The sequence below is a fragment of the Protopterus annectens genome, chromosome 12.part0 (assembly GCF_019279795.1).
Source record: "Protopterus annectens isolate FY-2018-M chromosome 12.part0, PAN1.0, whole genome shotgun sequence".
Classification (NCBI taxonomy): domain Eukaryota; kingdom Metazoa; phylum Chordata; order Ceratodontiformes; family Protopteridae; genus Protopterus; species Protopterus annectens.
In genome coordinates, this window is record NC_056746.1 from 144,982,651 (window position 1) to 144,998,114 (window position 15,464).

At 42.8% G+C, this 15,464-nt stretch overlaps 1 protein-coding gene across 1 annotated transcript in view; it reads left to right on the forward strand.

Moving 5' to 3' along the window:
* MARF1 (meiosis regulator and mRNA stability factor 1) overlaps window positions 1-15,464 on the forward strand; it is a 2,255,654-nt gene that overhangs the window by 950,547 nt on the left and 1,289,643 nt on the right. Inside the window, exon 9 of the mRNA XM_044088896.1 lies at window positions 12,623-12,815. Coding sequence (XP_043944831.1) covers window positions 12,623-12,815 — 193 coding nt within the window. The remainder of the gene's footprint in view (window positions 1-12,622; window positions 12,816-15,464) is intronic.

Here is a 15,464-nt window from a genome sequence, read left to right on the forward strand (position 1 = left end):
TTTATTGTAACCTCTCTAATAATGTGTGCATCCTTGTTGAAATTCATTATATAGGAACCTTTGTAAGTTTCATACCCTTCTTTACTACTCCTTTGAACCCATTTATCATTCCCCCCCATAGTTGCTATCCTGTTCTTTTCTTAAAGTAGGACTATGTTTACCTTGTGTTTCTTTTCAAACTTCCTGCAATAACCTCTTCAGTCAATTTTAAAGGGTATTTCCTTTCCAGAAATGTATATTTAAGCTTAGAACACTCATCTAAATAATCGTGGTCATTAGAAGTCATCCTTGATCATGTATAAACTGACCCTTTATTATACTCTTCTGCCTATAAGGATGTGCAGTACTAAAAATAAGAGTTAATGTGTTTTTCCTATTAAATTCTAGATTTAAACTCTTATGTCCTGTCCATTTTATAAATTGTTACATCTAAATAATTCATTTCGTCCTTAGTCATAGATGAATTTCAAAAAGCCAGTAGTGTTAATATAGTCAAAAAATCCTTCAATTCTACCTCAGAGCCTTTCCAGAAAATACATGTATCATCTAAATACCTTTATAAAAGTTCAATGTCTCTGCGTATACAGAATTAAAAATTTATTTTTCTTCCCAGATGGACAAATCTATATTAGCTTATGGGCACACAAGCCCCATCACAACACCCCTCTTGTTTAAAAATTCCCCATCAAAATGTAAAAAATTATTGTCAAACACTCCAGAAGTTCAACACACAATCTGTATTCATCATTAGTACATTTTCTCTTTGCTGTTAATGCTTCCTCAAACCACTCCAGCCCAAGCTTGAGGGATAACAGTAAATACATCTTGAATATCATTCATGAAAAATATTAAATCTTTCCTGTATAGATTAGCCTTAATGTTCCTTAAAAAAATCCAAGGAATCCTTTAAAATGTCAGTTTGTTCAATCCATACTTAAGTTTAGAATCCAAAAATTTGGCTAAAGGGTAAGTTATGGAAACATTTGCTGCTACAGTTGCCCTAAATGGTGGATCCATCATATATGTATGAATTTTAGGGATTCCCAAACAAGAAAGGTATAATAAGTTTATCTAATCATAAATATGAATTTTTTTTCATTGATAATTCCTGTCCTTCAAAAACTCCCAATGCAAAGCCAGAATGTTAAGTTGTCCATCTCGCCTTCATTCTTGCTGGATGGGTTCGGAGCCGACCTCGGCTCCGACTCGGCCACTCTAAAAGCTCGAGAGTTGGTTCCACCGGCTCGAGGCTCCCCTTATATCCCACAGTGCTAGGCGGTATTACCTCTGATCTCGTTTGCCGCTACAGTGATCGAGGTGTTTGGTTTCTACCGGCTTCAGGTCAGTGATTATAGAGTTGTCTATAGTCTATTTAAACCCCTTTAATTTAATCTTTTATACTTATTTCCCTTAACTTAGTGGATTTTGACCCTTTTCCTTCTATTTATCCACTTTTTTTCCACAAAGAACTTTAAGTTCTTTCCACAGGCCTTCGGGCCCTTCCATCCCCTTAGTGGAGTGTATGTGTTTTTTTTTTTGTTAGGGATCTAAAAAGAATTATTCTTATTTTTTTAGTTAAACTTGTGTAAAGTGTAATTTTTTAGTTAAACTTGTGTATAGTGTAATCAGTGTGTTTGAGTGTGTGTGTGGTTACACTTTCCTTGCCAATGTCTAAGGACTCAAAGGTCTCAGGCTTCAAGAAGTGTGACTCGTGCTGTCAGAAAATGTCTCTGACAGACGGTCACACTTCTTGTGTGTACTGCCTGGGACCTTTACACCTGCAGGACTCTTGTGCTGTATGCCATGGCTTCAGCCCTAGAGTCCTGCAGGAAAGAAAAAACAAACTCATTTTAAGAGGTTTGCTTAAGCCTGAGGGTTCCCTTACTGCTACTTCGGGCAAACCCTCTAAGGCTTCTAGGTCCTCGACTCCAGCTTCTGAGTCGAGGCCTAAGGCTTCGAAACCTCCTACTACATCGGCTCCGGCTGGAGCCGATGAGTCTCGAACTACAGCTTCTGTGGTTCCCTCGGCTCCGGCTGGAGCTGAGGCATTGGAAATTCCAGAGTCGGCTCCGATCAGACCATCGGAGCCGACATCTAGAAAGAGGTCTAGGTCACCGTCCCTTGGCTCCGTTCATTCGGCTCCAGCGTCTCCCTTGCTGTCTGAACGGAGTCATAGATCTCACTCCTCTAGGTCATCAAGGCTTTCGGATCATGACCTTCAGAGGGTAGTGAGTCGACTTCTTAAGTCCGAGGCACTGGCCCAAATGCTTCAGAGCCCGACTCATCAGTCGATGCTTGAACCTATCCCTCAAAATATTCCTCCTCCGACTCCTTTGAGCTCGGAGCCGGGGCGTTTCGGAACCGAGACTGTGGTAGCGTCGGAACCAATACAATTGTCTTCGGTTCCGTCGTCGGCTCCGATTTCTTCCTTTGAAGAATCTCGGCGCCGGGCTTCCCTCGTCGGCTCGAGGGTGAGTGGCATCGGACCCTTGTCCGACCCCGCTCTCCCTCTCGGTGCTTCGGCGCTGGTGAGTTCGGCTCCGACATCGACCTCTGAGCCATCACTGTCGGTGCTGAGGGAGGTTCTCAGCTTTTCGGAGCGGGGACCTCTGGCTCTGCCTGACAGGGGTGCATTCGAGGTCATGCGGAGTGTGTTGGAACCTGGTTCAACTCCACAGTCTGCTCCGTCCGCCCCTCCCTCCTCGGTGCCTCAGGTTATGTCTACTCACTCCCTCATCCCAGACCGCAGAGAGCTAGCTCCTCAAGAATCCCCTGTGGGGATCTCATCCTCTTCAGAGGCCTCCCCTGAATTGGCAGGTGAGCCCCCTAGAAAGAGAAAGTGTAAGAGGAAACACATAGACTCACCTGAGTCTGTCACCTCTGACACAGATTTAGAGGATTCCGAGGGTTCCCCCCGTTCCCCTTCTGAAGATGTCTCCTTTGCAGACATTCTAGAGATCCTGAAACAGAGGGGAAATTGGCCAGCCCTTAACCCTTCGGAGGATGAATCTGTGTATCTTGAGGCGTTTGGCTCTCGCCCTTCCACCTCCTGGGTGTCCCCCCCCTTTGACCCCCTCATGCAGGTGGTAGCAAAAAAGGCTTGGACGGCTCCTGACTCAGTGGACCCCACCCCCAGGAGACCTTCAAAGTTTATAACGGCTCCAGCAGATAAGCAATTTCTAACCAAAGGGGTTTCTGTGGATGCTATGGTGGTAGCTGCTGCCACTAAGAAGGAACTAGCTGATCCTTCGGTGCCTGTCCATCCTCCTAACAAGGAATCTAGGTCTATGGACAGGTATGGGAAGCGGATGTTTTCGTCAGCGACCTTTGCTATGCGTTCGCTAAACTACCTATGCCATTTCACTCGTCTTCAAAGAGACTTGATCAAGGAAGTGAGTGAGATGTTGAAGGATCCTACAGCTGCGGGTTTTCAGGACAAGATGAACACTCAGCTGGCTACCCTGAACTCTATAGCTAACTCCTCCATGCGCCTCCTTTCATATGCGGCTGATGGAGCGAGCAGAGCCGCAGGGACAGGTGTCGCCTTACGCCGGCATGCCTGGATGCGGCTATGTAATTTTGCGGACCCCTTTAAAACGTCTTTCACTAATTCCCCGTTTGATGGATCATCTCTCTTTGGTCCTCAAGTGAAAGAAACCTTGATGAGGTGCGAGACTGATGGCAAAACTCTTTCTGCCGTCGGAGTCCGTTTTTCTACTCCTTCTAGGCCTTACCCCAAGGGCCAGAAAAGTGGGAAAATGTGGTTCCGCAAACAATCCCAAGGGACTTTGCCTGACGCACAGAGTCGGTTCCCCTCCAGAGGCAGAGGGGGGAACAATAATGGTAGACGTCACCCTAGAGGCAGGGGGGGTCCACAGAACCAGGGCAATCGAGAAACCTTTTCCAATAAGCCCTTCCAGCATCCCTGAGGTGTTGCCCGACTGTCCACCTTCGGAGGCAGTCGGGGGAAGATTGTCACTGTACCCAGAAGCCTGGCGATCCCTAACTCAAGACAAGTGGGTACAGTCCATCATTTCCAAAGGCTATTCCATTCCGTTCTTTCGTACTCCAAATCAATCAAAAAAATCCCTTCCAGATGTTCCACCCGCTCAAAGGGATCAAGCAGCGTTGGAAATTTCAAAGTTGCTTGCAAAAAGAGCTATTCAGCCAGTGCCAGCAGACCAGCAAGGATCCGGAATCTACTCCAAATTCTTTTTGGTTCCTAAGAAAACAGGGGACTGGAGACCCATTTTGGATCTCAGTATCTTGAACAAGTCGGTCAAGAAAACAAGATTTCGGATGGTCATGCTACAATCCATCCTACCCCTATTGGGAAAGGAAAACTGGATGTGCTCTATAGACCTCCAGGATGCGTACTATCGTATAAAAATGAACAGACGCTCCAGGAGATTACTCCGCTTCCGGCTGGGAACCAGTCACTTTCAATTCAGAGCCCTGCCCTTTGGACTCACCACTGCCCCCCGGGTGTTTACCAAATGCATGGCAGTGGTAGCTTCTCACCTGAGACGTCAAGGATTCCAGGTGTTTCCATATTTGGACGACTGGCTCCTCACAGCTCCTACCAAATCTTCTTTTAATGGCCAGAGACTACACCTTTCGCATTTGTCAAAAGTTAGGCATCTCAATAAATTGCGAAAAGTCTGTTTTGTCGCCTTGTCGTGCTATTACCTTCATAGGCGCAAATCTAGACACAGTCAACATGTCTGCGAGACTAACAGACCAAAGAATAGCAGACATACGCAAACTGGTCTCCCTTCTATTCCACAGCAACAGAGCCAAAGCCAGATTATTTGTGAAAGTACTGGGGATTATGGCGGCTGCTATCCCCCTACTTCTATTAGCCAGATTCCACATGAGAATCCTTCAATGGATGCTCTTCACACAATGGTCGTACCAGCAACTTCCGATGTCCCACACCATTATGATTACGCAAGCATGCAAGAATCATCTCCTTTGGTGGATTTCTTCCCCTCAGCTCTTCCTGGGAAGACCCTTTGTTCCTTCCCCCCCGGTTGCTACTCTGACAACGGACGCCTCCCTGATCGGGTGGGGGGGGCATTATCAGGGCAGAACAGTCCAGGGCATATGGCAACCAGACGAACGCCACTTGCATATAAATGTTCTAGAGATGAGAGCAGTGCTTTTAGCGTTGCAAGCCCTTCAAGACTCTCTTCCCTTGGGAACGATAGCAATCCAGACGGACAACATGTCTGTAGTGTGGTATATCAACAAACAAGGCGGAACCAGGTCCTATCCCCTATGTCGAGAAGCACTCAGACTGTGGCAATGGGCGATTTCTTCTCAGCGGTTTCTGATAACGCACATCCCCGGGAAGTCCAATCTGATCGCGGACAAGTTGAGCAGAGCTATCCTCATGCCTCACGAGTGGTCTCTGAAAGATTCTATTGTGGAGAAAATTTTTCTCAAGTGGGGTCAGCCTTGCTGCGACCTTTTTGCTACTCCCCAAAACAGCAAGTGCAGAGATTATTTCACCCTATTCCCGTTACCAGGCCAGCCCAGCAGAGACACACTAGTCCAAGTTTGGCCCCGGGGACTTCTGTATGCATTCCCTCCCTTCCCACTAATCTCTCAAGTGATACAGAAAGCTATCGCTCAGAAGGCCTTTTTGATCCTCATTGCTCCTTACTGGCCTCGACAGGTTTGGTTCCCCTTTCTACATCAATTTCTGCTGGAGCAACCTTGGCATCTGGACCTAGTTCCAGATCTTTTGCTCCATCAATCGGGTCAGTTACATCGCTCCCTCCCCTCTCTGAACCTCACTGCTTGGTTCCTCCAATTCCAGCCTTAGCCAGGCTTCCTCAAATATCTCACTCTGTTAGAGATATTTTGATAGCTTCCCATAAATCTTCCACTCGGAGGATTTATCTTAGTAAGTGGAAACGTTTTGCCTATTGGGCTCAAGGAAGGGACATAGACCCTTTCACTGCTTCCATCCAGATAGTCCTTGATTTTCTAGCTGAACTCTTCCATGCAGGTTCATCTCCTTCTACTCTTAAAGTTCAATTGGCAGCTATTTCTAACTTTCATGTGGGCATTTCAGATTCTGCCATCATGTCTCACAGGCTTTGCAAAGCTTTTTTGAAGGGAGTTTTTCTTCTCAGACCTCCTATAAGAAATCCTCCTCCTTCTTGGGACCTCAGTTTAGTTCTCACATCTTTGATTCTTCCCCCTTTCGAACCTGCAGCTTCCTGTTCATTGAAATTGCTATCCTGGAAGACTCTCTTTCTGGTAGCTATTACTTCAGCTAGAAGGGTCTCAGAACTTCATGCACTCAGCAGTCGACCTCCGTATCTATTGTTTCATAAAGACAGAGTGTCCTTACGAACCAATCCATCCTTTTTACCTAAAGTAGCCTCTACGTCTAACCTAAATCAAACCATTGACCTCCCTGTATTTTTTCCTAACTTTTCTAACAGGTCTGAACAAAAATTGCATTGGCTAGATGTTCATCGTCAGTTAAGGTATTATTTGGATAGAACGAAACAGATCAGGAAAACTGACCAATTGTTTGTCTCTTATGCAGAAGGCAGAAAGGGACTTTCAGTTTCGAAGGTATCACTCTCCAGATGGCTAACATCTCTGATTTCCTTTATTTATGAAATTAGACATCAAAAGCTGCCTAACAAACCTAAGGCCCACTCCACCAGAGCTCTGGCTACTTCTATAGCCTTCCAAGACAGACTGCCTATTGACACCATTTGTGCAGCGGCTACTTGGGCTACTCCTCACACTTTCATTTCTCATTATAAGTTGGATTTAGCTTCTAGAAATAGAGCTAACTTTGGTTCCACTGTTCTCAAGAGTCTGTTCCGATAGGCCACCCAGGACAAGGTGCTAGGGACGCGGTCCCATCCAGCAAGAATGAAGGCGAGATGGACAACTTAACATATAGAAGTTATGTTCTTACCATAACGTTCTATGTTAGTTGTCTTCTTCTCGCCTTCTTTCTTGCGTCCCACCCTCCTTCCCCCTAGCCTGGACAGACCTAGAGGAGTTTGATTGTGACCTCTTTTTCTACCACCTCTATTGTATATAGGTATGTGCTATGCTGTGCATATATTCCTTTCATCAGGTTTCAGGTCACCTTCTTTCCTTCCTTTTATAGAGGTGGGTTTTTCCCTTTTCCAGTAGTTCTGGAGTTATTTTTAGCTGGGCCTAGCTTACAAACGAGATCTGAGGTAATACCGCCTAGCATTGTGGGATATAAGGGGAGCCTCGAGCCGGTGGAACCAACTCTCGAGCTTTTAGAGTGGCCGAGTCGGAGCCGAGGTCGGCTCCGAACCCACCCAGCAAGAAAGAAGGCGAGAAGAAGACAACTAACATGGAATGTTATGGTAAGAACATAACTTCTATTTTTTGATTGGCAGTATTTATTTCATTTTTGCGTACTCTAAAACAATATACATTATGCATATCCACAGCTAGTGGGGTTTGACTTTATTGGCCTGAAATTGTCCATTGAAATGACTTAAAAAGATATAAGTCATGGGCATTCAGAATCGCCATATAGCTGAAATAGTTGATGTTCTTAAGGGTTATTTGCATATATCCCATGTACCTCTGTTACAAGAGATTTGAGAGGTCACTCATTGGAAGTTCTAGCTTGACTAGAGTTTTCGTTTGTTTTTACTGATTGATTTTTACATACTCTCGAATATTTGCTTTCATTCAGTAAGTCCATCATTTTCCCTGTATATAAGATGGTATCCATTAAAACAATTCCCCCATTTATCTGATTTCATCACTCTTGACATTTATTACGTCTCAATTCTTCCAATAAATTTCTCTCGCCTTTGGGGAGGTTGGGATAAACCTTATTCATCTGGATAGCCTCTCTAAGTTCTTTTTCTACTTGAATTTCCAAATTTTTCAACTGTGGGTGTAATGGAGGATTATACATACTTTTCTTCCTAAGTCTGTTGTCTTAGTTATTATAATCCATAAGGAACAACAATTCTAAGTTTTTCTTCCTGACAAACAATTGTAGATCAATCAGCACTTTGCTAATTTTGTTTTCCTGCTAGGAATAAATTTCAAACCTTTAATAAATAAATTAAAAATACTTTATTAATATCTAAACTACTATAGTTAAAAATATTAAAATTCTCGTATCTGTTTTTTTCCTTCGCATTAAATCTCCTCCGTTTCTAACCTGTGTGCACCCCCCCTACACTGATTAGTATCTCCTTCTGTCCATCCCCTTGCTATTATAAAAAAAATAAAATCATACTCTCTACAGGGTGTAAAGGTGAAGGAAAAATAATTTATTATTCAGTTGCACAAGTCCATAAGCGTTTTCATCCCATCAGAGACCTCATCAGATCGGATCCCCTTGCCATTGTTGGACTGGTAGTAGTAAGTTGGTGTTTTTGCTTCAACCTCTCCGATCTTTTCCGTGGGGGCTACTCTAAAGGGTCCTGCAGGTTAAAATCATTTTCTTCACCCAGAGATTCAGTATAATTTTCATCTCTGTGTAAATTATACCGTCTCTCCAGTGGGTCCTATTTGTATCACAGGCAAGGTTTAAGTCTATAGAATGGGTAATTCCTGGCGCTCTGTTTTGTGGATATGTAGGAAGTCCGTCAGGGTGGGGGTCTGACCATGCCTTGTATGCTAGGCATAGAGCTTTGAGGCAGTCTGCATAGGTCAGGTTACTTATGTCCTTTATTCTTTCAGTGAGGAACCTCTGTGAATGCTCCAGTTGTTGTTTGTGCCTGGTTAGGTACCTACCAAAAGGGGGGCATCCTACTCAGTTATAGGTTTAATGAGTGTTGAGTACAGTGGAACAACGACCTTGTTGGACCTTGAATGCCATACCTATGTTTATAAGTTGCACAACATAGAACGATTTCCTCACTACTGTAGACACATGATGGTCAAAGGCTAAATTACGATCTATGTCCCCAAGTCCCTGACTACTGGGTTGACACTTAAGGGTGTGTTGTCAGTATAATAAACCAGCGATGGATGACTTCCTGAAGGATACTATTATGCACTTCTTGTAATTTAGTTTGGGTCAGTGGCTTGGACACAAGTTTTTTCTCTATCAGCCCTTCCTGGAAAAAAAATTCTGTGGGGGATTCTATGACTGCGTTTGATTTGTAGTCTGCAAAGTTGGTCAGCCAGTGGCCCTTGACATTGGCCATGACTTCACTTGTGACTGGCCTCTTTGTAGAGGTGGACTCCAAGTCTAATTTCATGGGTCCTGTCCGAGCCAGCTGGCTGTTCACCTGGTAACATAAGGGTTTATACCTAACCTTCTGAGTTTGCCAACTGTGCCACTGTGTGGCATTGTAAAATGCCCTGGTCAGGTCAAGGTAGGCAATGTGAACCGTTTTGCCCTCATCCATTGATCTGGTGACCTTTTCAAAGAAGTCCACCAGGTTGAGTTGACATGACCTGCCCTTGATGAAACCAAATTGGGTTGGAACCAATGTTTAGAGGTTTCCTATGCCATTAATCTCTTCCATGGTGGTACTTCACATGGCTTTTCATATGAGGCTAGTGAGAATTGTCTGTAGTTTCCAGGGTCTGTAGATGGCCCATCTTTTTGCAGAGGGATGACTCTTGCTGTTCTCCATTTATTAGGCACAAAGCCTTTTTGGAGGATATGGTTAAATTGCAGTTCCAGTGGGCCTGAATAGGTTATATTCCATGCTGTTTTGAAGACATCTTGGGATATTATCTGGGACCATTAATGCAGTGTTCTTGAACTTAGAGAAACCACTCGGAACCTGTTTCCTAGTGATACTAGGGGGAGGATTGTGTTTCCTGAGAGGAGGTTGAAGGGGGGAGAATGGGTAAAGTTAGAGCTAAATTTGCGTGCCGGTAGGTTTGGTACGTCATCTAGCTCAGTGTAGGTGGCACCATTAACAATGAGCTCTGTTTCCCCAATTGTGTCTTGCCTTTGATGTTGCAGACATAGGTAAAGAAGCCTTTGTGGTTGTCTTTGGCCCAGGCGACCAAGTTCACCTCAAATTTGACTTTGGTAGATTTTATTTTTCCTCCGAATTGTTTGATTAGTTTGAGAGTATTTTGATCTTACTGGGTATTCCACAGCCTAATTTTTGCCATTATTTTCTTCCTTCTGTTAGAGCGCCTGTTGTGATTCTACCTACCTGGGTGTATGTGTATGTAGGCGTGAATTTGCAAGGGTATTTTTAAGGAGAGTGCTTGTTTTAAAACATGGACAGAGTTGTGGTACAGAGTTATTTCTATTTTTGATTTACACAACCGTACCATAGACACAGCCTTCACCTTCAAAAGCCTAGGATTATGGATAGCATGGTCAGTCTTTAAGCTTCCATTTCTATTTAGAGTTGGAATGTAAGTACCTCCCCCTTCTGAGCCCAAAAAGTCTCCCCTTTTCTTTCAACCAGCCAGGGCAGGCACTGGCAAAGGAGTTCTCTTGGTACCCTCACTGTGGTTGCTGAAAGTAGTTGTAAATCCAGTCTTTCTTTCGGCTTTTCCCGGTTAGGGGTCGCCACAGCGGAACTCCGGTCCGCTAATGATTGGCAGTAGATTTTCATGAATGCCGAGGTGCCAGCTCAACATTCAACCTTCAACAAAGGCACGCCCATTTAAGCATGTCTTTTGAACGCCCACCCAACCACGGGGAGGACATGCAGACTCCACACAGAAGGCACTCCCCGCACTCCAGCCAAGAATCGAACGGGAGAACCTCTTGCTGTGAGGCAACAACGCTACCGCTGCACCACTGTGGAACAACTAAACTCCTGCGAAACACCAATCCAGAACAGGCAAACTGTTGACAAATACACCAAAAGTCACTGGAATAAGGTCCAGCTCGATGGTAATAACAAGTTAGCTTAATTAAATACACCTTCCACCTGAGGGCATCATCATAGATAAAAACTGCAAGTTGTGTTCAAGAAAATTACACTACTTAGTACATGACCGATCAGAATTCACATACTTTTGTCAAAGCTGATTATTTCAATTAGCACTGTTAGCTGGTGAGCAGGCAGAACTAGTAAAAATGAGGTAGTCATTAAACAGTAACAAATACTTAAACCTTTTTCTTTGAAGTGTTTTAATGTATTGGATTTACTGTAATCTTTCAAAGATGATTTGTCAAGTCCTGGTTTTCTCATAGCATCTAAATGAACTTGCCAATGTAAAGTTCTTTCTTCTCAAGCAGCAACTCAGTGTTTCCACTTCTATTTGTTGTAATAACTCTATTAAAATAAAATAAAAACTATAATAAAAACTATATAATAAATCTTTAGTAAGTTGAACATTCCATGGTGTGTTAATATAATGCACTGGAAAGTTTACATTTCTTAATATCATAGTTGTATTCATATATTCACTCCTTAAGCGTCCCGGTAGGTTTTCCTATATAGAATCCGGGAGAGGAGCTGCATGTAGCGAAGTACACAACCATCCTTTAGTAGCACCATTACAGATCCCTGGACAAGTTGCGTTTTTGTAATTTTCAACTGTGACATACGGACCATCATTGATGAATTTGTAATATTTACAAAAAATGCATTCCATTATTTTTGACAAACAAGTTGTTTTGCTAGTACCATTGTTTCTTTCAAAGATGTAAAGATTGCCACCCCTACTATAAGTTATCTTGACTTGTGCTCCCAAGGTTTGCTTGAGTTTGACTATGAAAATGTTGTTCACTGTGTCCCTAAGAATTTTTTTTAAGTGATGGTGCTTGGTGGTTATACTTAATGATCAAAGCACTTATCTTGTCTGTAGTATTGTTAATGGTGTCTGTCACTAGTGTTTCATGCCTCTCTGTGCTGGTTGCATTTAAAATGTGGGCATAGTTGTCTTGCCTACCTGAAAATGTTTAGTCTTTAACTTTTTTGACCAGTGAATTTGGATAGCTTCTTTCAAAAAAACATTTTATACAATTTTTCTTGCTCCATCTGAAAAGCAATATCCACTGAAACTAATCTAGAAAGGCGCACCATTTGGCCTTTGATAATGTTTAGTTTCTGGTAAAATGGATGGTTGCTGTTGTAATGAAGCAAAGAGTTGGTGTGTGTCCAGTTGTGTGCTGTTATAGAATTACTGAAGGTTTACCTAGATCAGAAGCTAATGTAAATATTGTACATTGCATTATTGTATAGCAGACTGTATACATTTTTTCTGTGTAACCTCTTTGTGTGTGTAATTACTTACATTTTCTGAGATTTTATAGTTCACCTGGACTGAGCCTCAAATTTGTCAGTATTCAGTGCACTATCCTGGTAAACAAAAATAAGTAAATGTGCTCTGTATCAGAATCAAAAAATGGGTCTGATGTCTCTCGGGAGTAGCAGATGTAGCAAAAGTGTAAGTGAAGGGATCGTATTTCTACCATCGTAAGTGGCAGCTTCCTACCCATAATGTTTCTGCACCTAATTGAGTGTAAATAGTAAAGACTTCTTAACAGGGGAATTGATACTGATGCTTTTGTAGTTTTAAGTCGTTGGGGTGCAGGTGTCAGTTTAATTTGCTGTGATCCTTGTACTTGTCAGCTAAAATAATTACTGCTCTTAAATGTGCGCAGGATGTTGCTGTTTATCATATTTGAGACTTGCTTACTTTTTAAATGCAGAAGTGGCTCTCCAAACCCTTCCAGTAGGTCGTCTCCTCTAAATGGGAATGTTGAGAATCTGGATAACTGTACAGAGTCTTCACTTGCCCCATTTGTGAATGGAGTGGAGGTCCAAGTTAGTAACCTGGACTACAGGATGTCCAGGAAGGAGCTACAGCAGCTACTGCAGGACATTTTCTCCAGGCATGGCAAGGTTAGTATGTGCTTTGGGATAGCTTTAAACATTTAGTACATCCCACTGAATTGAAGATTCAGTGGAACTTGATAGAAGCTAAATATGTTACTTTAATTTTTATTTCTATTTTTACTTTGTGTTGTCTTTTAGCACATAGTGTTGAAACTGATGGTGGTGAAAGTTGAAAACTTAGTAAAATGTTGAACTATTTGTAAAGTGTTATACTTGCAAACAGCTAAAAAAAATCATTAGGACCATTTGTAAGTTTCTTGTTTATGGAATACTACTTTGTCATGGTCTTTGTTTCAAAACAGCTTCTGGAAGGAGTTGTGACAAGTAATTTCCATAGCATTTGTAAAGTAGAACTTGAAGCAGCTGTGCAGTAGATTTCCTCATTTTATTAAATTATCCCCTAAGCCATGCAGGCAAATGTTAACAGAAAAGAAAATACCGTAGTGACATGTTTTCCATTATACATTGCCTTTCTTCTCCTACTTTGTAACTATCAGTCCTACATTATAGATTGCTGAATTCCTGCCTTCTTTTAAACCTCATTCCTACCAAACATTGTTCGGCATGTATTGTTCCCACAATTTCCACCTCATTCCTCTTGAACATTGTTCGGCATATATTGCTCCCACAATTTCCATTTATTTCTATGTAATTTGCTCCTTTCCTTTTTTTAAAGTTCTCTCTTTCAGATTTTTTTTCTCTCATAATATTCAGTACTTCAAATACAGTTGGTTTAGGCTTTGATTTCCATTTCCTAGTATTTTTTTTTCATTATGGCGGCTATCAGAATTAAACTTGATAAGACCTTTCTATAGCTAAGCAGTTCAGATCATGTAAAGAATAGCTGAATATCCATGAATTAAACCTATGTTCTTCGTGTTTCACTGTTGCAGTCATTACATTTGGGTAATCTGCTGGCAGGTTGCCCTCAGTCGGCCTGAATTCCAAAGTCTTGGGTCCTGCGTCAGTTGCTGTCTCCTCTTCCATGACGTCAGGTCGTCAGGGGTATAAAACAAGCAGCTGACGCCATTTTCTTTAGTCTTTCTTGCCGTACGGTGCCCAAAGCAGAAGCAGTTCGCAAGTGCCAGTCGGCCGACTCCTGATATTTTTGAGTTTCAGAACCGAAGTCTTCACTAAAGCTAAGTACCCTGTTGGGGAAACTTTTTTTCTTGCTCCATATCGGTGTCAGAAAAAGTTAATTGTATTACTTGTGGAAAGCAAATACCTCATAAGGATTTTCATTTATACTGTATTCCTTGCCTAGGCCCTGATCACAATGTGCGTGGGTGTCGGTTTTGTGCTAGATTTAACCAACGCACTATTAAGTGTCAGTATATTTTTGCCTCAAAATATTTTGGAAACAGATTTAACAACCCTGAAATGTCGTTGGATAGCAATCCGACTACTGGAGTAAAAACACAAGGAAAAAGACAGAGACAAGACCGTTGAGGTCCAAAACCGATGAAGCTTCTCCTAAGCCAGTCGCTGGTTCGCCGGTACTCAGGCGCTTTCGCAGCCCCTGATACCCGCTACTTTTAAGTCGCAGGCACCTACTGAGACCCATGTGGAGTCCGGCACGCCGCGAGATTTTCAAAGTGTTGTACCCGCGGATGTCTCTCTCTCTCGGATGGGTCCGGAGCTGCTGAGCAGTCACCGGCTTCTGAGGGTGTATTCAGGCCTCAACACTTTCATATAAAACCGACGCCAGCTTCAAAATCAAAGACAAAAGCAACTTCTAAAGCTAAAAAACCGAGGCATGAGCCACATGCACAGGCCTCTATGCCCAAAAAACAGATTATCAAAATGGCTAAAGACCTAATTACCTTGATCAGGGGTTTCCAACCTCCACCTGATAAGAGGCCTAGGCAAGACACTGATTATGAATCTTCAGATCAGGTTTCTATTTCTTCTGATTCCTCTTCTGATCAGGATTTATCTATACCTCCCTATGAGTATTCTGATGCAGAGGAATCTATCCCATCTGCTTCCCCTCCTGAGGATTATTCATTTGGAGAAACCTTGCATACTTTAAGGGAGCATTTTCACTGGGAGAGTCGAGATTTCTCAGAATCAAAAGAGGCTCAGGGATTTTCTTCTCCCTCATCATAGGCCTTTAGCCATACCTCCTGTTTTAGATGTTGTGGATGATGTGTTTTTGGAGTCAAGCTCGACTCCAGACTCCTTACCTCCGGCTTCCAGCAAGCCAGACAGATATTACAGGGTCCCTGACTCACAAATTTTTATTTAGAAACCCTGCTGCTGACCCTGAAACTATTTCACAGGGTCCAAAGGAGGTTAAGGCCTCAAAAGCAAAAAATCCTACAACCTCTGACAGAGATTCAAGAGCACTGGATCGATGGGGAAAGAAGGTTTATACATCTGCAACCTTTGCAATTAGGGCCTTAAACTGCCAGTTTCATATGCTCGAGTATCAACTACGTGTTATGGGATTGCTGAAACAGAAAATGATGATTTCTGAATGTGCAGAAAATAAAGAATTGCAGGAATTATTGCATGCAGCAGAACAAGTTGGAAAGCATACCTTGCAATGTGGTTTTGATTCCTTAGAAGCCTCTTGCAGGGCCGCAGTTACTGGATCTGTGATTAGGAGGCATGCCTGGCTAAAAGAGCAAAATTTGCCTGATCACGTTAAAG